The sequence below is a fragment of the Ranitomeya imitator genome, chromosome 7 (genome assembly GCF_032444005.1).
Source record: "Ranitomeya imitator isolate aRanImi1 chromosome 7, aRanImi1.pri, whole genome shotgun sequence".
In the NCBI taxonomy this organism is placed as follows: Eukaryota; Metazoa; Chordata; class Amphibia; order Anura; family Dendrobatidae; genus Ranitomeya; species Ranitomeya imitator.
The window spans coordinates 203,383,922-203,411,666 of record NC_091288.1 but is presented as its reverse complement, the minus strand read 5'-3'; the positions used below and the strand labels follow the sequence as shown (position 1 = coordinate 203,411,666).

Sequence of the window (27,745 nt, the reverse complement as noted above, 5' to 3'; positions counted from 1 at the left end):
ACCCCAATAGAATATTTTTTCCCCCGCCTCTCACTAGTGATACGTGACGGAAGAATTCGACCTTGGGTTCAGGGACGTTGGGGATGGTTCCCACAGAATAAATGATATGAAGTCTGCAGCTTTCAAAAGAGCAGCATAAATAAGATTTATTGAGGTTTTTTTACAATCAGATGTCTGCTTGGAGCAGTCAAAACCTTGTTCCAAGGACAAAACAGAGTAGACAGCGTCACACATGGTTCCCTGGCTGTCCGCACAAAAAATACAAGCTTTGGGGTTAGTTTAGCAATGAGGGTCGTGTCAGTGCCAGCTGTCCGTATACATTCACTGTTAGCCGTGTGATCTTTTCCTCAGAGGCTAAAGGGTTAAATATTAACTCGCACTCCCTAGGTTGTAGCGAACAGTCCTTAAAGTTCCAGGCACAGAGCGGGGCCGAGAGGCGCCGGGGGAGAGACGCCACCCGAGCGGGGCCGAGATGCGCCGGGGGAGAGACGCCACCCGAGCGGGGCCGAGATGCGCCGGGGGAGAGACGCCACCCGAGAGATGCGCCGGGGGAGAGACGCCACCCGAGCGGGGCCGAGATGCGCCGGGGGAGAGACGCCACCCGAGCGGGGCCGAGATGCGCCGGGGGAGAGACGCCACCCGAGAGATGCCACAGGAGAGACGCCACCCGAGCGGGGCCGAGATGCGCCGGGGGAGAGACGCCACTCGAGCGGCGCCGGGGGAGAGACGCCACCCGAGAGGCACCAGGGGAGAGACGCCACCCGAGAGATGCCACAGGAGAGACGCCACCAGAGCGGGGCCAGGAGGTGCCACAGGAGAGACGCCACCCGAGCGGGGCCAGGAGGTGCCACAGGAGAGACGCCACCCGAGCGGGGCCAGGAGGTGCCACAGGAGAGACGCCACCCGAGCGGGGTCAGGAGGTGCCACAGGAGAGACGCCACCCGACAGCGGTTGCATTGATAATTCCATTGGTTTAGTATTCACAATTCCCTTCTCTATCCCTTTAAGCTTAAAGTGTTCAATTTAAAAAAAAAATAAAATAAAAATTGCATCCTTTCAAATCAGCGTAGTGATTTCCATTCAAGCAATACAACAATTAGGCGATAATTTCAATCATGGTGCAGTAGTAGATCCATCAGCGCCTCACATGTTTCAGTCAGTGGTAGAACTTGATTTCAGTGCAGTCAGCTCCCTTGGTAAGATGACGGAAGTAATACCAGAGTCCAGGAGGGGGATGATGTGGGGGGCTTGTATGAAAGGAGGAGGCACTGGAGGAGATTGGTCATCAGTATAGGGCAGGCTGGTTACACTGGATGGAGACCATGGTCATTATGGACGGACAATTCTTCTAGAAATGGTTAAGACCGACGTGGACGGGGGATGTGGTTCTTCTACTATGGAAGGTGCAAAGTTTTGTCTGGACGGCAAAAATTGGTCACATGAGAAACCGGAGGCCGTTGGTCACAGTTGAGTGTGCACCAAAGGCGGCGTCTGCAGTCCGTGGAGATATTTCACAATCTTTTTGGATAAAGTTCTATACAACGACCACCTCCGGCGGCTGCTGGAAATGACTGAAGCTCAGGAACACTTGCTCCAGAGAGATCTGGCTCACGCAGTAATCCTCCAGATCAAACTTCTCTTTGGCTTTTTCTAAAGTTCCAAACACCTGGAAAAAAATGGAGAAGAACACGAAAACGGGTCTGAATCTTAAACATCCAACGAGACAAGAATAGAAAACGTACGACAACCACCGCAGAAGATAATGTTTTGCATGGACAACTCAATAGGTGAGCCGGCAAAATTCTTACCTGTGCCCAACTCAGATCCTGGTTTGTTATATGGTAGTGGACCATACCCTGGTGCTCGTGCTTCAGCTGGCTACCTGTTAAAACAGAACATGGGGAAATCAGGACAACTACCAATTAAAAAGGGGGAAAAAAAATTGTGGTTGATGGTAAACACCACTAGAGGGAGCTAAGTGTATAAAGATGTATGAGATCTATGGAAGCTGTATACGTTCATGCACTAAGCTCCCCCTAGTGGTGGCCACAGATCAGAAAAGCCCCTTTAATCTGGTTAATTGCTTATGTGCCCCATATAAAACAACAAAAACATGTACTTGTCTCCTGGCCCAGTGATATCAGCACTGACATTGTGTCATGTCCGCTGATCGGCTGCAGCCTTCACTACAGTGGTCCTGCCCGAGGCGTAGACTGCATTGGCTCTGCACACACTAACCTGGGAAGACGGTCTCCACAAAATCTTTAAAGGCAACAAGATCATCTCCGCCTCTGGACGTCTTGGCTAGTAACGTGTATCCGCTACCAAATTTGCATTTCAGGTGCTGAGGACTGCCCAGGCACTTGAGCTGACCGTTCACCATGATGGCAAGCCGCGTGCAAAGAGCTTCACACTCCTCCATGCTGGAAGACACCGAGTGATTAGAAACCGTGCGTCGTCCCAGATCCCCTCCGCACACAATGGCGCCTCACCTGTGTGACGTGATGATCACAGCTTTGCCGCTCTCTCGAGTTCTGGTCACTGCGTCCCACAGAAGTCTCCGAGCCACTGGATCCATTCCAGTAGACGGCTCATCCATGAAGATGACTGGTGGACCACCGATCAGAGCAATGCCAGCGCTGAGCTTCCTCTTGTTTCCACCACTGGGACGTACGGGAAAGAACACATTATATTCCCCCCAAAAAAGAGAACGACACATACGAGACCACCCTGCCACCCCACCGACTCACCTATACGCCCGCACTAGTTTATTAGCATGAGGTTCCAGGAGAAGCCCCCGCAGCATGTTCTCTACGCAGCTATTAATGTAGACCTCCGGGACTCCCCGTAGGCGGGCGTAAAGACACAGCGTCTCGCGACCAGTCATATGGTCAAGTAAGGGGTCAAACTGTGGGCAGTAGCCGATTCTCTGCTGGGCCTGCGCAAAAGGAGAGATGCTGGTAAGGCATGGAGGGCTACGTATGTATGGAAGCACAGAAACAAGACCTGGTCTTGCGTCTCCCATTTACCTTCTTTGTGTGGTTCAGGATGCTGTACCCATCGATGTAGGCGTCCCCAGAGCTGACGCTTTCGTCTCCAGTCAGCATCCGGAACGTGGTGGTCTTACCAGCTCCATTAAAGCCAAGCAGTCCAAAGCATTCTCCACGGCCCACAGCCAGGGATATGCGATCTACGGCAAGGAGAAGAGCGCGCCGGCCGTACACCTTCAGAATTAAAGAAACACAATTAAAGGGGCACTCCAGACTCCAACAAACATCACCTTTTCACGGCTGTGGTCGGCAGAGAGAACGAGCATGTAGCCCACCGCTTTCATCTCCTCCCTGCCCCCATCCGAGGATGGTTGGGGGTCCCTGTGTTTAGACCTTTCTAGGATTCAGCTTATAGATCATGGGGGGCTTAGGCCTCAGCGGATCTAATATTCCTCAAGAGGAGAGGTGGGAACCCCAACTATGCCCCCAAGTGCCCGTTTCTACCTGGACAATTGGCATCGCTCTCCATAGAGATTAATCAGTACATTGTGGTTTTGGCCCCTTTGTACATAACATTGGGGCCCCATCTTATATACTTTCATGACCTAAGTGTTAATCACCAGAACTAACCTTGCTAAGTTCCCGGATAACCAGGGGGCTACTAAGTGTCGAGGGCTGCTCCATCGGAGACTCCAACACCTTCTTCCTCTCGTCGGCCACATCCCGGTCCTCTGAGGGAGTCACAGGGGACTCAGGGAGTGAGAACTGAAAAGATGAAGACAGGAAGCAAATACAAGCTAAATATAAAAAAAAAAATATGGAGTTTATGGATCATAGATCCCCAGAAATGTCAGGAGCTCAGCCCCATTTTATGACCTCCCCCCACCCTGCCTAAAAACCGTACCCAGCGACGACGCCTGAACCGGCAAAGCTGGCAGAGGATCTGGCTCTCGATAATGAAGAGAAGGCAAAGGAAGATGAAGCCCTGAACGGCCATAGAGGTCAAGTAGCGTCCCACTCCCGGAGAGGAGAAAGAGTAATAGTTGGTTTGATAGGTGATATCTGGAAAGGAAAAGTAACGGTAAATCTCACAAGTGTCCCGGAAAGCTGAAGTATAGGAGTGCCAACCTTCATCATCCCCCCTGCTCTGCGGGGGGCAGAGGCATGTGTGGTGGGCAGAACTGTATGGCGGATGGTGCCTGGGATTTCTCCAGTCTATTTGTTGCCTTCAGCTGCACTGATATCAGAACGTCCTCATTTAGAGTACAGGTGCTGGCAGTGAAAGAGTCAGCACTTGTGTCCTCCTCTTAGGGTCTTATCAGAACAGTCAATGGCGGACCCTCACTGCCCCCTGTATAGTATATTCTAATGGATTTACTTCCCCCAAACAATCCTGTTCTCGTTATGTCCTCCCCTTCAGTGATACGCATGTATAGTTAGGTTTAACGAAAAAGGAAGATGCCGGTGCCGACCCCTTCACTGCCAGCATCTGTACTCCCAAGGCAGGAGAGTAGACTGGGAAAAGCAGTTGTTTGGAAGCGGCTTGCGTGCATTTGTTTTTTTACAGGAGTGAAGACAAATCCCCTAATACAGTGATCTACAAGGTTTCATAACTCCATGCTGGACAAAAATGTAAGAAAAAAAAAAAGTCACTCACTCATTTGCTGGCAGGCAAGTTCAGATATCGGGGTAAATGAGGTACAGAATTCCAGGAAATGGTAGTTTTGATAGAAGTCACTGAATGATCGTCCCATGCAATAATTGGGGAGCACCAAAAATACGAGGTCCAGGGTGTGAGATAGGTCCACCAGGTCGAGGGCTGCGGAAAATAAAGATGGAAAAGGGGAGAAAGAACAAAAAAAAGCCAGCCCCTTTATAGAAGACCCTCCGGCAATCAGCGGCTAATAACAGGCCTGACAGGTGAAGGCGGCTGCAGGACAGGACACTACAACGGACGGACAGGGTTATACACCGCCATAATGCGGGACCATGTGCCCAGCCTATACGCCGCCATACACAGAAGAGTCCGCCGCACCCGGCTATTATGGTGGGGTCTGCTGACCTTCTAATGTATTGGAGGTCTCCTTCTAAAACAGAGCAGCAGATCGGACGCCCGACCGCCACTTCATTCATTCTCTATAGGGCTGTCGGAAAAAGCCAAACGCAGCAACGGGCAGTGCCGTAGGGAATGAACGGAGCGGTGGTCAGGATCCATTCTAAATAGGGATAAAAGTGCCCGGTTCTGCCATCTGGTGCAGGTCCCGATGGTCGGACCACCACTGATAAATAAGCGATCACTTGTTTTCACCAGACAGTCCCTTTAATAGAGCGGAAAAGCCCACAATGGGCAACATAGGGGTAGATATAGGCAAGTGCTGTGCAGCTAGGGCAACTGTCTTACCTGGGATGCTCATGATGGTGACCGACAAGAAGGAGGCAGTGCCCGACAGGATGTTGAATATGGTGAGCCGGGTGTAAGCGGTGGCAGTGGAGGTGAACAGAAAGCTAAACAAGTACATAAGAGGAATGACGGCCCAGCCGTACAGGAGGAGCATCAGCATCACGTCCACAAGATGGTGCCTATCCGTATAGGCGCGCACCCCAAAGGCCTGGAACACCACCTGCAAGTATAATGGGGGCAGAGGTTACAGGCGCCTAAACGAGGAGGTGACGCTTCTCCGTCTCATCTGCATCATCTCCGATCCGGCACCGGATGTAGGAAAATGAACAATACGGGGGTCACTTACAAGCATGAGGGTGCACGGGATTAGGAAGTTCAGCAGATCCCAGGTCAGTGCAGACAGCCAGTAACTGAAGGACGATGCTCCGCTCACAAACTGCACGTGTTTGGACTTCACCGCCCTCTCCCCGACCAGTAGCAGGGAGAACGTGCTAGCTAAAGATGCCATCCCGTACAGAAGATTAATGGCGATGGCGAAACCCGTCTGACCCCTGCAGAAAAAAGCAAAACTAACCTTATTGCATGGTCTTATACAGTGCGTCTCCCACAAAGACCAGCAACTCTGATAGCAGCACCACCACAGTGCCACTAGAGGGAGCTCTCTGCATTCAGATTTATACACCTCCTGTATATATGTACTTAGCTCCCTCTAGTGGTAAATGCATGCATTAAATATTTGCAGCAGCTGCACAGATCCATGCAAGAGTCACTGGCAGGAAATGCATTGCATTTACCCGCCTGTCCCCTAGGAAATAATACACCTAAAATACCGGCATTGAGAAATGTGCAATGCAATGGCCAGAAGGGGTTTTGGAGAAGGTGGATCCAAGGGGGAAGGAAGGGGTGACATGTATATAAATGGCTTATAAGTCTCATTCTAAGCATCCCACTTACTCGAGGAGCTGGTCCCGGGCAGTCTCGGTGGTGTTTCGTGGCAGCGGGTAGTTGGTTACGGAAATAGAAGCGTTGGCGCCAGCCACCAATCTGAACAGGGTGTTATCAGCCAATGCCAACGCCACAGCCACCGCGTGGAACGCCTGGTTATTGAATCGGGCAGTGACATTGTAACGTGAGCCGACACGTAGGATTTCGGCGGCGCACAGGCAGTGTTCAGCAAACAGGGCACCTTCGTCGGTCGCCTTTGCCAGAAGATAATCATCAAGGTCACCTGAGGACGAAGTAAAAATATATGATTGGCACATGGGAGCTGCTGCGTCCCACAAGGTCACGGCTTTCCATAGCTGAGATATACAACTTAAAGGGGCGGTTCATCTACGTCACCCTCTTCTCTAGGAGTGTGGCAAGCACCCAGGACTTACCGATCACTTCTTGGGGCTCGACGTGGTCCTCATCCAGCTGCTCCCTGAAGTTCTCTGCCAGGGTCTGCAGCAGGAGCGAGGCATTAGGTGGCAGGGAGTACGGCACCGCTGTGCGCCCATAAGGTGCCAAGTTCATCTGCAGCGGGGGAGAGTCTTGGGGTCCAGGGAAGGTATTTCCTACAATCAGGGCCAATGTGGTGAAGATCAAAGGGACCAAGAACTGGCCCACAACGATCTTCCAGTTCCTCCAGCTGTACGAAGCTCGCTTTACAAAAAGGGCATAAAACTGCTGGCACCAGAGGGAACACTGGAGGGAAGAAAAAGAGGCGACAGGTACATCTATAATGCGGTCACTTCATACAAATATTAAAATCAGAAAGAAATTTGTGATCAGTTTTTATTATTTACAGAGCTGCATGTCGTCTGTGTCGCAATGGTAACAGACTACGCCCATACCCCATGTAGTCGGATCCTGCAGTCATCTACATTTTTTGAACGCCCCCCACCCTAATAAGTGATGCTATCAGTCCCGCCGCTTCAGCTCACCCCTCCGTTAAGCTTGACATTAGAACAATCCTCGGTGATCAGCGTCCCGCTGTCCTCCGTGCAGTCGCTCATGGAGCAGGACTCCTCCGCGGACCAGTCGTTTGCGCGTCGCTCGTGCTGATACTGGAGTGCGGGCAGCTGTATGGCCTGTATGTCCAGGCTGCTGTCTACTAATTTCCCCACCCTAAAATGTAGAAGGAGGCGACTCAGATCCTACAGGACACAGGAACCGATAAAGGCATCAAACATGGGAGGCCCCTACCTTAGAAATACTTCCTCCATAGTGGTGACCGATGCTCCGTAACTGGCAATGCCCAACTCATCGCGGCGAAGCTCCAGCTCAGAGAACAGTGGCTCAAACCTAAAAAAGATGGACGAATTCACACAGCCGTACTCTAATTGGAAGACCCGGCCCGACAGGAGAGAAACTGCAGCGCAGATCGGCGGGCCGGGTCTTCTGATCACTGCCAGCTCCATGTCTCACGCAGGTGTAAAACCGGCCATATCCAAATGCACAAAGGAACGCAGTAATATCATGGCCTCCCTGGGCACCAGGGTACGATACATGCCTAAATATCATTTCTGCGAGTCTTACCTATGGGTGCTCTCCTTGGGCAAGATGTAAGATAGTTCTGCCCCAGCATTACTCTCCAAGGTGGCATGGGGGACATAGCTGGTGACGAGGTCTGTGATTTCCTCCACTTGGCAGTGCGGCTGCTTCACCATCACCATATGGTACCCGGCACCTGCAGAATGACGACACCAAAACGTAAGACGGGCAACATATTCGTAGGGCTAGAATAAGATGGGCTAGTCAGTACGAATACATAACACCGGGCTTATTAGTGTAGGGGATAGTCCAGCCCAGCCCACGAAATGAAACAGTAGAAGGGCTGAAAACACTGGCCCACGGGCAGCAGAATGCAGCAACTATAATGGTGGAGGGCAGAGCTGCCTGCGCCTTCTTCCACCAATCAGCGTGTGCGACTGAGACAGAAGATGCCGTGACGTCACTATGTTGTGTCCGCTGTGCTGAGTCAGTGCACACAACAAAGACTGGAATGGAGCGCCGGGGGAGCAGGCGCATGTTTGTGTGTGGGATGTAAGGCTGTAAACATTGTGGGCGCTGCGTGCGGGCTCATCCTGTATACATCGCGTGCGCTGCGCGGGCTCATCCTGTATACATCGCGTGCGCTGTGCACGGGCTCATCCTGTGTACTGCGCTCGGGCTCATCCTGTATACATCGCGTGCGCTGCGCACGGGCTCATCCTGTATACATCGCGTGCGCTGCGCTCGGGATCATCCTGTATACATCGTGTGCGCTGCGCACGGGATCATCCTGTATACATCGTGTGCGCTGCGCACGGGATCATCCTGTATACATCGTGTGCGCTGCGTGCGGGCTCATCCTGTATACATCGTGTGCGCTGCGCACGGGCTCATCCTGTATACATCGTGTGTGCTGCGCTCGGACTCATCCTGTATACATCGTGTGCGCTGCGCACGGGATCATCCTGTATACATCGTGTGCGCTGCGTGCGGGCTCATCCTGTATACATCGTGTGCGCTGCGCACGGGCTCATCCTGTATACATCGTGTGTACTGCGCTCGGGCTCATCCTGTATACATCGCGTGCGCTGTGCGGGCTCATCCTGTGTACATCGTGTGCGCTGCGCACGGGATCATCCTGTATACATCGCGTGCGCTGCGCGGGCTCATCCTGTGTACATCGTGTGCGCTGCGCACGGGATCATCCTGTATACATCGTGTGCGCTGCGCTTGGGCTCATCCTGTATACATCGTGTGCGCTGCGCGCGGGCTCATCCTGTATACATTGTGGGCGCTGGCCCCTTTGGGAAAAGTAATTGCCCACCCCTGATCTACAGAACGAAGGGATCAAATTGCTTCTGCTTTTTCTCCTCCACCGCCCCCTGCTCTTTGTGCAGGGGGATGCAACTTGCTCCATTTTCAGTAACCCCCTCCACATTCCCCCTTTCTCACCATATTTGCTTTTGAGGAAGAGAGGCGACCCGCAGCACTGCAGCTGCCCCTGGGCAAGGATGGCGACTCGATCTCCAAGGATATCGGCCTCGTCCATGAAATGCGTGGTGAGGAGGAGGGTCCGGTCGTGTTTGTGCTGCCTTAAGAGCTCCCACGTGTCCCTACGAGAGGCCGGGTCCATTCCAGAAGTCGGTTCATCCAGCATAACGACCTGCGACCAGCACACGGTTTGCAGATCAGGTAACCTTACAATGTGGCATCTGTTAGCCGCGAACATGGCGACCGGTTATTACCTTAGACCCTCCTATCAAGGCGATCCCTATGGACAGCTTGCGGCAGGTGCCCCCCGACAACTGAGTGCTCAAAGCTTTACGTTTCTCTTCAATTCTTAGGATTTGCAATATCTTTTCCACCTCATCCGGGCAGCGCCAACGAGGACAGCCTTTCAGCTAAAAAAAACACAGACATGAAGGTTGGGTGCAATGATTATAGATAGACGTACATTGCTGGCTTATTAGTTCTCGAGACCCTTACAGCTGCGTAAAAATACAAGTGCTCCTCCACGGTGAGACCCTGGAACAGGACGTCATGTTGAGGGCAGAGCCCCAGATTGCGTCTGATGAGAGCGGTGTCTCGAGAGATTTCATACCCTCCAATGTAGCATTCACCGGATGAGGGGGGAAAAAGGCCTAAAACCCAAAAAGAAAAAAAAAAAAAAATGGATGGTTAGATGTAGATCGTGCACAATGCTGAAATTACGTTCATTGGCACAACGAAGGGTTAACGGCCGGGGTCGGAGTTGTGGGAGATCACGTACCGGTCAGCATAGATAAAGTAGTGCTCTTCCCGGCTCCGTTGTGTCCCAGTAGTACCGTAATTTGTCCTTCATACATGTTAAGAGTGAGATCCCGCACAGCAACGCGCCTCTTACCGTTCACACGGAAAGCCTGGAAAATAAAAAGAGCGCAATATTGTATGCATGAATGACCACCTCTCCATTCATTTGGGGGGCTCGCATTCCCATGATTGGATTGGATGCCCGAGGATCAGACACTTGATGTGTTCAATACGAGACCACCCCTTTAAGAAGGGAAAGGGAATCACATCTAGAATGGAGTTGTGACAGAGTGACACCTAGTGGACGTAGGGTAGAACTTCACCTTTGTTAAATGTTTGATCCGAACACCCGGCACCAGGTCTGCAGGTTCTTCTTCCAAGTAGTCCCCTCTCAAGGCTTTCTCAGGATCCTCATCATCCTCCTTCTCTAGGAATTCGGCATCTCTGGCAGTCCCGCACCAATATGAAGGCTGCAGAGACGCCCAGAGGAAGGAAGGTCAGTTTTGATTGCTTTAAGCGATGTGGATAGAGGAGATCTGATCGCAGTTAACCATTTATATCCGGAGTATTTTTGTTTCTAGTTTAGGCTTTAATATAGTGAGGAGTCAGAAGTTTTGATCATTAGGGGTCCGAGTGCTGAGACCTCGAGGAGGAGAAGCAGGTGAGCGCTTTGCCCATTCACCAATAATCTACTTTTCTCAAGGTGGCGAGGATATGGAATGAGACTTAAAGGGGTTGTCCAGGATTAGAAAAAGGCACCTGTCCACATGGTGTGCGCGATTACTGCAGCTCAGCCGCATTCATTTTAATGGAGCCGAGCGGTGATACCTGTGACAACCCATGGACAGGACAGACTTTAATAAGAGAGGGCATGCACTCGATTGATCCTCTGACGAGAGTCAATCACAGATGGAGGGGCAGTGAAGTGCTTCATTTTAGTGATCAATGGACGTCTCAGTATCTGGAACGGCCATTGAGCAAAACTTCCGACACGTCTAAGGTTTTTGGTTAAAGATCGGGGAACTATCGTTCAACTACGAAAAAAAATGGCTTCTTACCATAAAGCAAAAGTACCAAGGTTGGGGAACTCCGTAGTCTCCCGGCATGATACTCTCCACATACCACCCGATGATGGAGTAGACCACGGAGTCCAGCAGTAGCATGCCCATCACTTGGCCCAGGGTGAAGTTATCGTCCACACTGACCGGGGTCAGCAGGTTCGACCACTGAGCTCCGGTACCTAGAGACCAAGCGATGACATAAGACTCCTTGATGTTGGCTTTTGGCCTTCACAAGAAATGAAGGCGAAGACGCGACGGTTCTCGCTGACCTTTGCCTTCAAACATCCCGATCAGTTGGGCGCCCATGGCCATGCCCACATTGGAAATAAGACAAGATGCCAGCTTCTCGCTATGAGTTATCCGATCATATCGAGGGGAGATGAAGAAGTAGGGGATGTAGGAGAAGAAGTACAGGAACCCTCCGGCTGCAGCTGCCACATTCGCTGTAGAAGACAAAAAAAAAAAAAAAAAGGATCACAGGTATCCAAAATGGGAGCCTATAAAAACTTTGTATCCTTTTATTATAAACAATGGTGGAATTGTTTTTATTCTATAGTATCAGACTTGTCCAATTTCATAGGGAAGGAGCATGAGCTTGGAAAAGCTGCCCTAGATCCAGCCGACATCAGTCCTCCGGGGTGACAGCGGGGGAATAACGCCGCTGATCCAAACTGTCAATCATCCAGAGCACACCGCCCCCCAAGCCAAGAAGGAAGCCGGGAGGCAGAGGAGCGCTGTGCTACCGAGGAAAGAGGACGCAACCAAAGATGGAGCAAGGAAGCATTCCTACCTCGTGAGAAAAAGCTGCTGATCATAAAACTGAAGGAGATGGTGGACACGGCAAATACCAGAAGGTAGACAAAGACCACCGTGGGGTCACTCCGAGTGAGGACTGCCCCCTCGTTACTGGCCTGGAAGAAAAGGAAAAAAAAAAAATAAAGAGTCATTTGTTAGTAACCCAAAAGTAAAAGAAAAGTCTCTTAAGGGTGTAAGGACGCGCAAGGTGCCCGATCTGCATCACAATGTGGGCAAGAGGCATCGTCAGCCCTTCAAGTGGCCATATGCCATCACTTACAGATTTAACCCTCTGATCACCCAAACGAAGGGGCAGAACCTAGTGATGAGCGGGTGGTCTCAGAGTATTCGTTACTGCTCGGAGATTAAGTTTTCATTGCCCCAGCTGAATGATTTACAGCTACTAGCCAGCTTGATTACATGTGGGGATTCACTAGCAACCAGGCAACCCCCACATGTACTCAGCCTGGCTAGTAGCTGTAAATCATTCAGCTGCAGCTGAAAACTAAATCTCCAAAACACTAACAAATTCTCAGAGACCACCCGAGCGTGCTCTGGAAAACCGGAGCAACGTGTATTTTCCCTCATCATTAGCAGAAAACTTTTATTTCCTGTCCTGATGAACATGGCTGCATTTCAGCTTCCTCGGTGGGAGCTGCAAATCCATGAAGAGTTGTGGCACTTCTCATATGGGGGTCCAAGAAGTTGGACCCCACCAATCAAAAAGTGACGGCATATCCAAGCAATAGGTCACCACGTCCGGTGGGAATATCCCCTTTCTGATTGGTCACATTGCGGTTACAGCAAAACGTCCATGGCTGATGGCCTCGAGCAAACCCCCTGTACCATGATCCCGCAGTCACAGCATAGCCCCTTTCTTCTGACTAATGTCACCGCCTATCTTTACACCAGTAACATAAAAAAAGATGGAGGAGAACAACAGATGACTGCAGGATCCAACTATACACAGGGCTCGTTTGTATCCATGGGGACACATAATTCTGCATTGGAGCTGAAGACTTAAAAAAAAAGTTATGTATGTATGTATGTATGTATGTATGTATGTATGTATGTATGTATGTATGTATGTATGTATGTATGTATATATATATATATATATATATGTATATATATATATATATATATATATATATATATATATATATATATGTATGTATATATATATATATATGTGTATGTATATATATGTGTATGTATATATATGTGTATGTATGTATGTATGTATGTATGTATGTATGTATGTATGTATGTATGTATATATATATATATATATATATATATATATATATATATATATATATATATATATATATCTTTACCGTTTTAACGGATGTATTGGAGCAAAGCAAAATGGCAGCGGAAATGCAAGAAACTGGAAGGAAGGAGCAATACTGACCTGGACACACAGGAGTAAAGTGACGAAAAAGATGGACACCAAAAGTAGTATGAAAAAATGGATGAACCAGGCAGTAGAGAGAAGCCAGGACTTCAGTCCCATCACTCGCATGTACTCCTGTAAGAAATGGCAATCAATAGGTTGTAATTGATGCGGTGATCCCAGGAGACCCGTCACAACTCCGTCCTCACCTTCAGCTTCCGCTCCTTCTCCAGGACCAGAGCGCGCACAATGCTCAGGGAGGTGTAGGTGAAGCTGAGCATCAGGAGCAAAGGGAGCTGGTTCTGGATAGCCAGGATGAAGAGGTCGTTGACGTAAGGTGTGAAGGGAAACCGTCGGATAGAGACATCGATCTCATCCAGAAGGGCCTGCCCGGTTTTGTTGGCATGGTGGTAAATGATCGCCCGGTCCATGTGGTGCTGCACTGCCAGAAAGCATTCTCTATAGTATCCTGGAAGGTGAAAAAAAAAAGAATTAATGATTTGCATATAGCGATAAAAAAAAACCTAAAAACGAGGGATTGGCTAAGTGTTTTTTTTATTTTATGTTTTTAGCACATTCCCTTTATAGTCAAACATGCAGAAACCAGGCATGGCGCCCATCGTTACCCGGTGTGCCTCCAGTTATGTCATTCCGCTCGCGAGGCCCTGGAAGCTGGAAGAGCGGGTACAAGTATCTGGTGTGCCAGTTGCGGTCCACATTTGGGTTCAGTCCCGATTGCTCACTGATGGGAGCGTTGCGAGGGCTGTACTTAAACCGCAGCTTATAGCGGACCTGTGACCGGAAAAACAGAGCGGTTATTCCTGCAGCACTAATGTCGCCCGGCCTTCTGCTAGCGGAGTCGTTACCTGCAGGGGTAATGGATCATGGCTGTCATTGAACGTATGGTCGAAGACTATGGCGGCCAGCACGTTGCCCGACTGGTTGTCATGTCTGATGAAGTTCTCTAATTCTCCTTCTGTAGGGAACCCCCGGGCTGCGGACAACGGAGAGAGTCAAGCAAGGAAACAGAACAAGACGCCCGAGTACTGAACCCACCTGATGGGATACAAGCACATGGCCGACGTATCCACAGGATAGGTGATAACTTACTGGTCAGTGGGGGTCCGACTGCTGGGGTCTGCACCGATCGGCAGAATGGGGCATTATTATCCATGTTAGAATGGAGCAGCAGTGAACATGCACGAACACGGCTCCATTCATTCCCTATAGGCTGCAGAGCGCTGCGCTTGGCTTTTTCCACATGCCACATAGAGAATGAATATAATGGTTGTAAGGGACCACCGGAGTAGGTTGCCTTAGCTCGGATATATGGGGCCACCAAATTAGGTGGCCTTAGCTCGGATATATGGGACCACCAGAGTAGGTTGCCTTAGCTCAGATATATGGGACCACCAGAATAGGTTGCCTTAGCTCAGATATATGGGACCACCGGAGTAGGCTGCCTTAGCTCGGATATATGGGACCACCGGAGTAGGTTGCCTTACTTCAGATATATGGGACCTACAGAATAGGCTGCCTTAGCTCAGATATATGGGACCACCAGAATAGGTTGCCTTAGCTCGGATATATGGGACCACCAGAGTAGGCTGCCTTAGCTCAGATATATGGGACCACCAGAATAGGTTGCCTTAGCTCGGATATATGGGACCACCAGAGTAGGCTGCCTTAGCTCGGATATATGGGACCACTGGAGTAGGCTGCCTTAGCTCGGATATATGGGACCACCGGAGTAGGTTGCCTTAGCTCGGATATATGGGACCACCAGAGTAGGCTGCCTTAGCTCAGATATATGGGACCACCAGAATAGGTTGCCTTAGCTCGGATATATGGGACCACCGGAGTAGGCTGCTTTAGCTCGGATATATGGGACCACCAGAGTAGGCTGCCTTAGCTCAGATATATGGGACCACCAGAATAGGTTGCCTTAGCTCGGATATATGGGACCACTGGAGTAGGCTGCCTTAGCTCGGATATATGGGACCACCGGAGTAGGTTGCCTTAGCTCGGATATATGGGACCACCAGAGTAGGCTGCCTTAGCTCAGATATATGGGACCACCAGAATAGGTTGCCTTAGCTCGGATATATGGGACCACCGGAGTAGGCTGCTTTAGCTCGGATATATGGGACCACCGGAGTAGGCTGCCTTAGCTCGGATATATGGGACCACCGGAGTAGGCTGCCTTAGCTCGGATATATGGGACCACCGGAGTAGGCTGCCTTAGCTCGGATATATGGGACCACCGGAGTAGGCTGCCTTAGCTCGGATATATGGGACCACCGGAGTAGGCTACCTGAGCTCGGATATATGGGACCACCAGATTAAGTTGCCTTACCTCGGATATCAATATCCAGCTTCTTCTCCACTGCTGTCACAATGTCCCGCACGACATCACTATTGGACGGGACGTAGGCCAGATCCCAAGGTCCCATAATACGAAACATTCCGGGCAACCTGAGAAAGTCCACATTGGGGTACGTGGTCGCATTGGGGTGGTTCTCAGACTCGACCCTATGCCTCAATGCAATTAGGATAACAGAAAACAGGAGCGGCAGCGCGAGCTCGATCACCGTCACCAGGACCTGACGTTTCTATGGGGAGAGGACACAACATCAAAAAGCTTTAAAATAATCGGCGGGGGTCCGATCTCCACATGCTCGGCTCTGCACCCGGTCACCTCTATGATGGCCCCACTACATGGAAAACCAGTGAAGGAGACTGAGCACCACATCTGCACCCCATCCGCAGGATGAACGGGGGTCCGGGCTCAACGATTACTTACATTTACCATGATTTTATGTGGTAGAAATACCCCTTTAACAAACACTTAAAGGAACAGGCATTGGTCTGTAAGTCTCATATGACCTTCCAGGTTTCCGTAGTATAGAAGCCCCTTCCTGCGCTCAGTGTGAGAGGTGCAGGCCGTGCTATACATGTATCATAGCTGCCATGTAACATATCCCCCCTCTGACCCAGGACTAGCTGCCTGATAATACCACCGCCATACCGTGCCCGTACGTACCTGTAAGATGTAATTCTTCCATAGAAGGAGCCACAGCTGCCGTAATACCGCCATGGTGGATCACTCCAGCAGATGACCGTCGCTCACAATCTGTAAGGACCAAACGGAGGGTGAGCGGGGGAGGAAATAGACGAAGACCCTGATACACCACCCTCTTCTTACAAGAATCCTGCAGGATATCACTTCATTGGACACTGACACCCAAGAAGCATCGATGGCGGGTTTCCTTCACGCCCTACAGAGAGCTGTATTGTGTAACGCACTGGATGGGGCCGGTGGCCGCACGGAGCACCAAGCCCTCGTCGCTCTTAAGTACCCTAGAATGTCACTGATTACGGAGAGTGGCACACTTCAGCTGGGGGACGGGAGCGATGACGCAGAGCATTGCGACACAAACGTGCCGTGGTGCAAGAACTCAAGTTGAGCACTTGGGAGCTGCATTCCAAAAAGAAAAAGGTGAATAAAGCGATGCTCTGCACACTCCGGCTCTGCCGCATGGTGCGACGCTCTGCACGTGCAGAGTCTGTGATATGGTGCGATGCTCTGCAGAGCGGTGTAACATGGCTTTTGGTACAGATTGTATCGTAGAGCATATTGCGATGGTGGCGGCTCAGTACGTGACAGCAGACATGATTGCCGGGCCGCCATCCTGTGCCGAGTGTTTGGATAGTAAGTGACCCATCATGACTCTGGGCTGGGCGCATCCCGCTGTCCAATCTTTATTATTTCTGGGTACACAGCGGCCATCCTTTTTTTTTTATGGGGGAAAAAGTATCTGTAATAAGAAGCGATCCGTCAGATCTAAAGATGTGAAGAACAAAAACTGGGTAATTCTGAAAGGAGCGACTGCGGCACAAACCAAACGGTGAAGTACATGACCGGGTCAGAGCGGCTCCAAAATGGGATGACAAGGGTGAACCGGAGACAGGATTGTGGACGCCCAAGGTACCAATGTGCAGTGTCAGCGCGCGACTGGTCCGATCCTACAGAAAAGTTACAGGAGCACAAAGTGCTTAAGTTCCTGCTGCTATGACGGAAAGGAGCCAGGGAGCGCCGCAGCCACGACGGAAAGGAGCCAGGGAGCGCCGCAGCCACGACGGAAAGGAGCCAAGGAGCACCGCAGCCACGACGGAAAGGAGCCAGGGAGCGCCGCAGATATGACGGAAAGGAGCCAGGGAGCGTCGCAGCCACGACGGAAAGGAGCCAGGGAGCGCCGTAGATACGGCAGAAAGGAGCCAGGGAGCGCCCCAGATACGGCAGAAAGGAGCTAGGGTGCCGCAGCTACATTGGACAGACGTCAGGACATGCAGAGTGTTGCAGCTACGATATAAAAGAAAGTCCTTCCACTGTCAAAAGTCCTACACCGGGCATATGAGCATCAGAACTGGACCAGCAGTAATGGTAGAAGGCGCCTGGTTTGATAAATCCCGTTTTCCACCATGTGGATGGCAGGTGTGTGTGTGTGTCACTTACCCGGGATGGCACCAGGATGCACTATGTGATGCACAATGTCCTGCTGGGACCCTTGTGTCCTGCCATCATGTGGCTGTGACACACACCTAACAATGTACAGACTAATTACACAGGGGAGGACACAGACAGAAGGGGCCCCTCTACAAGAACAGTATATGGGCCCTTTGCAGTCCAATATCTCATCATTGTACTCCCTGTATATGTCGGAGACAGTAGCCGCTTTGGAGGTAGAAGTTACCCCTCCACACTTGGACCCCATGCGACGGCACAGGTTGCACCAATAGTACATTTGCCCCTGCAAGTTCCCCTTTTCCTGGGGAGTGGGATTCCCAAATAACAGGGCTCCTTACAGCAGTGTAATGGTCGGTCAGGGACGTTTTGAGGAACATGACAAGGATCGAGGCGATGACTTGTCTCCGAATTCTCCAGATCTCAGTCCGATCGATCGCCTGTGTGATGTGCTGGAAAACAAGTCTGATCCATGGAGGCCGCACCGAGCCGCGCACAGGACGATGGTCTGCTGACAACTGGTGCGGACACTACAGGAACCGTCTGAGGTGTAGTGGAGACCTGGCCTCAGTGGGTCACAGGGCGGCGCGAGGAATCACCTACAAGATATTGGGCAGGTGGCTCAGTCTTATGGCTGATGGTGTCAATGTGACCAGCGAACCCCGAGATTCGGGCTGAACCTGACAGGGCGCTCAGTGCTGCAACCCAGCAATCAGGAACGTACAAATCCAGATCACCGGGCATTGTGTTACTGAGCCTGGCGCTACCACGCTGTCAGGCGCCGGGCGCCAAACACCTCCTGAGTGGTAGACGAGTCCTGCTAATTATATGCCTGTGACCATCCCTCGAGACGTCGCAGGACATGTGACCCAACAACACTGAATGATAAAACCCCCCGCAGACTGCCATGCTGAGGGTCGTAGCTCTGCAACACGGATGCCACCATTGCCTGCATTTCATTCTAATATCCCACCAGGAAAATACACCCTAACAGGAGGTGATAGAGGGGAGATCTCTACTCAGACCCCCAACTTTACCAGCCACTAACAAGCAGCAGACTCGGGCTGTCTATTCTATGGACGACCATTCGCTTACCTCCATACATTTCTGACGTCATCTTGCAGTTTGCCTCATGACAGTCATCAATTGGCTTCATAACAAAAGGGGCGTCTATGATGACAACCCCCTTAAGACAAAAGAAGCTTCCTTTATAAAGTCACATAATTTTATGATGGGGGGAGGGAGTCTATCCTCTAGGACCCCATCCTCTAGGACCCCTATCGATGCTACCTCTACATCCGGGTGGCAGGGAGGGCACCGGCGCTTCGGACCCTTCATTCTGTGCATTTCAGACCCCCACGATCAGGAAATATTCTCGCAATAAGCCATCATATTATAAGATGGAAACACACATGGATGCCGGCTGCACGGGCGGGATTATAGGCCGCACCCACGTGGCGGCATTAGTTATGCACCGAGCCTATGCATAATGCACTTGTGCCTATAGGCGGGCAGTGCCAGTGGTGGGAACGTGCACAAATACACAGAAGCGTACACAGCCCTCCACAGAGCTCTGGCGGTCACCATTGCTATAGATAATGAATGAATACATGGACCATCTGGTGCACTGACCACCTGCCGGGGAACCATTTATGATCAATGGCACCCCATCCCCCCACCTGCAGACCTTTATAGACAAAGGCCAACCTACCATACCACCAGGTGGTAGCTCAATGCCCGTGCAAACACCAGTCCGAAACGCAGAACTCGGCTCAATTATGGCCATTAGGTTCCTCTGATCATCTATTTTCAGGACGTCTTATATGGGCCCCCCGCATTCAGGACCCTCATCGCTGAGCCAGTATGTCGCCCACACATGTATTATATGGCGAAATGTATGACCGGCTGATTATATAGGGTTCTGGAGCTGAACCCACAGAGATCAGTGGATTCAATAATGGGAAAAAAGTTTCCAAAAAGTTGTTAAAACTTTACAGCTAAAACGTATCGGTCACTCGAGTGTCTCAATAGAGAAGCCGGACAGAGAACGCGGAGATATAATCCACAGGCAAAAATTACACAAATGTCGGCAGCAAAGGCAAAAAACACGTGGTGGACGTCTGAGCGGACGCAGCTGAATGACGGCTCAGCAGCACGAAAACGTGTTATCCTGTAATTGTTGTACTACAACCGGCCCCCTGATGCCCCCCGGCTCGGGAAGGAGTGATCAATCTTAGGTAGTGGTGGGTACAGATGTAAACAGGCGATATATGGAAATACTTTTAAAGTTTATGGTCACCTTCGTGAAAGACCTTAAAGGGATATTGCTTTCTTAAATCACTAAAAGTGGGTCCCCCTGACGGAGAAGAAATAGCCAGGGGGCCGTGAGTGTCTAGGGGAGTTAGAGCTGACTGCACGGCTTTTTTCTTTGATTCCCATAGAAGTGAACAGAGAGAGGTGCACGTTTATGGCGTCTGGATGAGGAAAGGTGGTGGGGTGCCCCTATTCCGGGTCAGGTGGGGGTCTCCGAGATGTCCTGTGGTTAGGCTATATTGCACGTATATACCCGCTGAATCCTCCAGCGCCGTATGGCAGCCTGTACTCCGCACAGAGACACAGGCGGCCATAAAACAGCAAATCCGTATCCTGCCCTTGTCATAAAAGAAGAGCAAACAGCACGTGCCGCTCCCCAATGTTCGGGGGGGGGGGGGGGGGGTAACCTCTGACCTTCCACAGCGCTCCCCCTGATATCACGTGCAGAATACACAAACACCCTGCACACCATGTGATCCAGGCAAGTCCGGATCTACCGGATTACATCCTTCAAGATAAAGTTACCACAACATCGAGGAGTCTATAAACAGCGGCTGATGGGCCCTACATGGGGGTCAATCTCATCTGTGCAACCAAATCCTGACGTGGCATGCTGGGAGTTGTAGTTCTACAACGGTTGGAAATGCTGACCCCCCCCAAAGGTGTAATGATAAAAGAAGGTTGGGCAGATGGATTTCAACATGCCTGATCCTTGTGTGTTCAGAGATAAGGAGAGATCTGGAAACCCCCCCTCTCCCCATTGAGTGTATGGTGGGTCGGGAGGAGCAAGCGGTGAACGAAGCAGACAGCCGGGGGTCCCTGAGACGTGACAGCTGTAAATCTATGGTGGTGGCACTACTGGTACCAGCAGGAAGACAATCCGGCTCTTACATATAGATGAGTGATTCTAAGAGGCTATGGGGGGACGGGGGTCCGCTATCGTGATCCGACACAGCTGCATTATTTATACAGGACATCTCCGATACACTGTAACGAACGCTGCACCGAGGACACACTCAGGGGAAAAATATTCTATTCACTGACAGCAAGCAGGCGCCTCACAATCCTTAAGAAAGGCGAATAATGGATGTAATAATGGACATTTCCGCACAGCATCGCGCCCCCAGATCATCATGTCTCCAGATGGGCACTGATGGTGGGAGGGGGAAATATTTACATTGGGGCAATGACGATCTATGACAGATAGAGACTCACAATCCGATCTGATCGATTGCTTCGGCCTTGATCGGTGCGATCAGCAGCAGGACGGGGCTCTCACCTGTCCGGGCCGGCTCCCGGCACCATCCCCTCTCCCGGGGAGGAGGAGGAGGAGGATGTGGTCTGGCGGATGGCTGGCTTTGTGCAGGATGAGGCCTCCGGCATCGGGCGCTCTTGTGTCACGACCCCCAGCAGCTCCCTCTGGTTGTCATGGTGATGATGATGATGGTGAGCAGGAGGATCTCGGGCTGTCAGGGCGGCGGGCACCGGGCACACTGCGGGCGGCGGCACAGGTGCAGCAGGAGAAGCAGACAGCCGCTGACGTCACCGCCCTCCCCAGGATCGCAGCGCAAACAGCAGCCTCTGCCAGCCGCTTCCGGGTTAGGTCACATGACCCAGCGCTCGTCACGTGACCGTTGGACCGCAAACAAAGGGCCTCAGCGGCCCAGGAGAGTCACGTGACCTGCAGCTTCATTGTGTTGTACATGGCAGAGAGAGAGAGAATTTGGGGGTAAAAGGTTTTTTTTCCCCCTCTGAGCTATTACTTATCTTCAGTTATGAAACAAATTACATTTAGGGTTTTTTTGTGCAAGCTGATGATGGGTGGTAGTGTACGAAACGCGTATTCACTAATATCCCCTCTGTGGACCCAGCGGCCCGTTTTCCATTTTTCTTTCTCCCTCATTAACTGTTTTCAAGTTTCTGTTCTTTCGGTTGCAGAAGTAAAAAAAAAAAAAAAAATTGCAACATCGTAAGTCGCTTGCAAAAGAGACGTCCAGGCGTCCGACACTCGTCACAGAAACCCCTGAACCCTGGCGGAGGGTTAACAGTCACATTACGGTGACAAGGATTAGCTGTCCTGTCCCCAAGTCACCTTCTTATTACTTGCAGAAAGATTAACCCATCAAAGTCACAGCCAGGACAAGTGTCGCAGACCACTCTGCCCAGGCGACTATATGCCACATGCGCTGTACATGCATGGAGTGCGGTCAGGGGTCGTGTGCTATAAGCGGTTATCGATGGCAGCAGATTAACCTCTTCGATGCCACTGTCAATCAAGTCAGAGACATTTAAGGGGTTGGAAATGTGGGAAGGTGTCTCTCCTTAACCATCCCCGACCTGCAACACGATTACAGGGTTCCGTTGGCGCTGACGTTTCAGTGGGGGGTTATACTAAAGTCACCGTGTCTGCCATACTTGTACAATCAGTGGCTGAGCTTCATGAGAGATTAGTAATTGTACAATACTTAAATATTACAGTACCGCAAATTCCTGGGAGGACCAATATTTCCTTTTTAATATATATATATATAAAGAAACACAGCAGCACATGTATATGAATCTAGGCCATGTGAAAACACAGACAAATATTCAATATGAATCATACTTCTCAAAAATATTTTTTCATAAAAAATTTTTTTCTATAAAACTTACAGTTATAGCTAAAATGAAGATTCTTAGCGCATAAATTGGCCAATTCATGTGTGCCCATCAACCACGGCAAGGTGATCTCCCTCTGATGGGTCCTACTCTACTGTACATGCCACTCTTGGGCCACCAGCCTACAACTTAGGACAAACATGTCACTCTGGGCTAGACCTACAATTTATGGACAAGTAGAAATGATTACCGACACCTGCAAGGTCAATGGGAGGAGTGCAAGATCAGTCTGGATGCAGCCACATCCATACACTAAACAAAGAAAAAAAAAAACCAACCAGCACTCCCAATGTGAACACATGCAAGCTGCAAGCTGTATCATATAGATATAAAGAAACACAGCAGCACATGTATATGAATCTAGGCCATGTGAAAACACAGACAAATATTCGATATGAATCATACTTCTCAAAAATATTTTTTCATAAAAAAAAATTTTCAAAATTTTTTTTTATAAAACTTACAGTTATAGGCCACCAGCCTACAAGAGTGGCATGTACAGTAGAGTAGGACCCATCAGAGGGAGATCACCTTGCCGTGGTTGATGGGCACACATGAATTGGCCAATTTATGCGCTAAGAATCTTCATTTTATCTATAACTAAAAGTTTTATAAAAAAAAATTTTTGAAAATTTTTTTTTACGAAAAAATATTTTTGAGAAGTATGATTCATATCGAATATTTGTCTGTGTTCTCACATGGCCTAGATTCATATACATGTGCTGCTGTGTTTCTTTATATCTATATGATACAGCTTGCATGTGTTCACATTGGGAGTGCTGGTTGTTTTTTTTTCTTTATATTTATATATATATATATATACATATATACATATATACATATATACATATATACGTATATACATATATACGTATATATATATATATATATATTGTAATCAAAATCTAAAAAAAAAAAAGATCAATATGCCACATCCATAACTGTCAAAACTAATAAAAGGTCATATTTATCTCATATGGAGAACAATAAAATGAAGTTATAGAAATAGCACAATTTCTGATTTTTGGTCACTCTGGACCCTGTTCACTAAAGCATTTGCACCAATTTTGTCTAGTTTTTGGTGGTTCTTGCCCATTTTTCATGTGCTCCAAATTCTTCTAATTTGCTCCTGATTTTCTATGCATTCATCTATTTTTTTTAATTTTGTTTTATTTTAATGTTTGTGAGCATGTGGTTTGTTCTCCAGATGTTTTTGGCCGATTCATAAATTGCAACTTTTTAGAAATGTGCTCCAGTCCTTCTCCCCCGCCCGGAGCGATTTTAAATATTTCTGAGATTTTTTTGCCCAAATTTTATAACATTTTAGTTGAATTTGCAACATTTTTAGCTAAAAAAAAAGTCTCAAAAACGGGTTAAAGACAAAAATAAAGATTATTGTTTATTTTGCATGAAAAACAAATCTATCTACTATATAATTGTCTAAGGGTCACTTCTATCTGTCTGTCTTTCTGTCACGGATATTCATTGGTCGCGGCCTCTGTCTGTCATGGAATCCAAGTCGCTGATTGGTCGTGGCAAAACACCCACAACCATTGCCACGACCAATCAGTGACGGGCGCAGTCCTTCGTCCCCGCAGTCAGTGCCCGCTCCATACTCCCCTCCAGTCAGTGCTCACACAGGGTTAATGCCAGCGGTAACGGATCGCGTTATGCCGCGGTGTAACGCACTCCATTAACGCTGCTATTAACCCTGTGTGACCAACATTTTTTACTATTGATGATGCGTATGCAGCATCAATAGTAAAAAGATCTAATGTTAAAAATAATTTAAAAAAATAAAAAATCATCATATACTCACCCTCCGGCGCCTTTCCCGCTCAACGCGACGCTTTGGTGACCGCTCCATGCATTGCGATCTCGCGAGATGATGACATAGCGGTCTCGCGAGACCGCTACGTCATCACCTCGCGAGACCGCAATGCACTCTTGAGACCGGAGCGCGTGAGGAGCGTCGGTAAACGCTGCCTGGATCCAGGGGCCAACGGAGGGTGATATATAACTAATTTTTACTTTAAGGCCGGCGTCACACTGGCGTATTGCATCCGATGCGAGATCATCGGATGCGATATGCTAATGACCCTCGGCTCCTGCTCGCAGCAGAGCAGGAGCCGAGTGTCATGCGTCTGTGCTCCGATTCTCTCGCACAGGGAGGATCGGAGCACAGCTGCGGAGGAGGCAGAGAAATGAATTTCTCCATCTCCTCCATTGCTGGGGTCCGCTTACAACGCACATCACTCGGATGATATCAGAGTGGTGTGCGCTGTCTCACTCGCACCCATAGGCTTATATGGGTGCGAGTGAGCCGAGAGTTTTCCTCGGTCCGAGACAATCGCAGCATGCTGACCAGCGAGGAAAACGGCTGACAAAAAGTCTGCTGGTGGGAACTGCCCCATAACTTATCATTTAAAGCGCCAGTGTGACGCCGGCCTAATTCTTTTTTTTAGCTGGGATATGATGCCCACATTGCTATATACTACGCGGACTGGGCAATGTACTACGCGAGCTGGGCAATATAGTACGTGGCTGGGCAATATAGTACGTGGACATGCATATTCTAGAATACCTGATGCGTTAGAATCGGGCCACCGGCCGTGACCAATGAATATCCTTGACAGAAAGAATGACAGACAGACAGAAGGACAGAAAGACGGAAGTGACCCTTAGACAATTATATAGTAGATATATATACACACGATTACAAATGAATCAGGCTCAAAATTACTCCAGAGACAGATTGGATAAGATTTGTGCAAAAACTTAGTGACTTTAGATTTTATAACAGCACAAATTAATATAATAAGGCACAAATAAAAAACAGGCGAAAAACACCAAAAACTAGACAAAAAAAAAAAAAAGGTACCAATGCAAAAAGGACCGCTGCTGACTAACTTGTAGGCACAGTGATGAAGCTGGACGGGTCTAAGAGGTAATAGTATGCTCCTGTTATCCTGGTCAACTTCAGTATAGTGCTTACAAGCTCAATAGAAACCAGGAACACCCCATAAGACCTGCCATGTCCGGGGAACACCCCCACAAGATCTGCCATATACCGGGAAAACCCCCACAAGACCTGCCATATACCGGGAACACCCCCACAAGACCTGCCATATACCGGGAACACCCCCACAAGACCTGCCGCATACCGGGAACACCCCACAAGACCTGCCATGTACCAGGAACACCCCCACAAGCCCAGCCGTATACCAGGAACACCCCCACAAGACCTGCCGTATACCGGGAACACCCCACAAGACCTGCCGTATACCGGGAACACCCTGACAAGACCTGCAGTGTACTAGGAACACCCCCACAAGACCTCCCGCATACCGGGAACACCCTACAAGACCTGCCATGTACCAGGAACACCCCCACAAGACCTGCCATGTACCAGGAACACCCCACAAGCCCTGCCGTATACCAGGAACACCCCACACAAGCCCAGCCGTATACCAGGAACACCCCACAAGACCTGCCGTATACCGGGAACACCCCCACAAGACCTGCCGTATACCAGGTACACCCCACAAGACCTGCCGTATACCAGGAACACCCCCACAAGACCTGCCGTATACCGGGAACACCCCACAAGACCTGACGTATACCAGGAACACCCCACAAGACCTGACGTATACCAGGAACATCCTACGAGACCTGCCGTATACCGGGAACACCCCACAAGACCTGCCGTATACCGGGAACACCCCACAAGACCTGCCGTATACTGGGAACACCCCACAAGACCTGCCGTATACCAGGTACACCCCATGTCTGCTGTTTTGGAGATGCTTTGACCTATCACAATATGTCTCTTGTCAGTCACTGAGTTTCATGCTGTTTTGAAGGTGAAGCAATGAGTGAATAATAAAGGAAGGGTTCGTGTGTACATAGTATGTAGCTGCGCTTTCTCTGTTATATTGGACCAGTACAATATATAATTGCTGGATTATATTTGCGCTCTGACTTGGCTGTCGTCACACTAGCAGTATTTGCTCAGTATTTTACATCAATATTTCTCAGCCAAAACCAGGAGTGGAATAAATAGAGGAAAAGTATAATAGAAACATATGCACCACTTCTGTATTTATCACCCACTCCTGGTTTTGGCTACAAATACTGATGTAAATACGGACCAAATACTGATCGTGTGACGGCAGCCTTATGGTTGTTACCTGCAGATTAGCCTGTGAGCTCAGTCTCAATGTCCCGGGGGTTGCAGTTCTTCGAAAATCAGATCTTCAAAATCATTTGATTTGCAAAAACAGCAACAGATGGAACGAGGCAGAGAAAGAAACGAATTTATTTCTCAGGAGGAAGACGACTGACGACTGTGGAAACATCTGACGTGGTGAATAGTTGTGTTTTAGGATGACATCTCGTCATCTTTTAGTGCCTTGAGATTATTATTAGAGTTGAGCAAATTTTAAAAAATTGGGTTCCGATTACAAATCGGCAGCAAATATTGTTTTTGCAATATTTATCAAACGTCACTGGAGTCAATGGGAGTAGAAATGACCAAATATGTTCGGAATCGATCATCAAATTCGGCACGAATATGGCAAAATTAGGACACCGAATCCGAACATATTCGCTCTACTCTATTATCCTTGTTTCTGGACAACTGTGATAAGAGTTAATATCACATGTGGAGTGCGTCAATGATGTCTGAAGACTCCTATCCAGAGAGTAGGCCGATACATGGCTCATAATCCAGGAGCGGCTGCAGGCCAAACACATAGGCCCAGAAAATTGTACCGTGGGGGGGGGTGGAGGAGGTTTGGCAAATAAATTATTGTGGGCACATACCCCTTTACCACACCC

General features: G+C 49.5%; 1 protein-coding gene across 1 annotated transcript; it reads right to left on the bottom strand.

Moving 5' to 3' along the window:
* Positions 1-120: 120 nt before the first annotated feature.
* Positions 121-21,830, bottom strand: ABCA3 (ATP binding cassette subfamily A member 3). Its single transcript, XM_069734433.1, has 31 exons — positions 21,528-21,830; positions 16,454-16,543; positions 15,767-16,022; positions 14,277-14,404; positions 14,037-14,202; positions 13,620-13,879; positions 13,429-13,545; positions 12,007-12,127; positions 11,486-11,659; positions 11,214-11,395; positions 10,479-10,625; positions 10,136-10,265; positions 9,853-10,007; positions 9,612-9,767; positions 9,319-9,529; positions 7,912-8,062; positions 7,579-7,677; positions 7,317-7,500; positions 6,771-7,077; positions 6,346-6,619; positions 5,738-5,942; positions 5,392-5,611; positions 4,648-4,809; positions 3,895-4,052; positions 3,621-3,755; positions 3,030-3,224; positions 2,751-2,938; positions 2,493-2,663; positions 2,239-2,423; positions 1,809-1,882; positions 121-1,666 (listed from the first exon to the last, which is right to left on the bottom strand). Exons 2-31 carry the CDS (start codon positions 16,505-16,507, stop codon positions 1,535-1,537), a joined length of 5,097 nt encoding a protein of 1,698 aa, XP_069590534.1. The 5' UTR covers positions 16,508-16,543; positions 21,528-21,830; the 3' UTR covers positions 121-1,534.
* Between the last annotated feature and the right edge of the window lie 5,915 nt (positions 21,831-27,745).

What these genes read in the sequence shown, in the direction of transcription:
- ABCA3 (XM_069734433.1), bottom strand. Translation starts at nt 16,507, where the DNA reads ATGGCGGTATTACGGCAGCTGTGGCTCCTTCTATGGAAGAATTACATC. An exon ending in CTTTACTCCTGTGTGTCCAG is followed by an intron (nt 12,128 to 13,428) that starts GTCAGTATTGCT and finishes CTTTTCTTCCAG; the next exon opens with GCCAGTAACGAGGGGGCAGT. An exon ending in TTATCCGGGAACTTAGCAAG is followed by an intron (nt 3,225 to 3,620) that starts GTTAGTTCTGGT and finishes TTAATTCTGAAG; the next exon opens with GTGTACGGCCGGCGCGCTCT.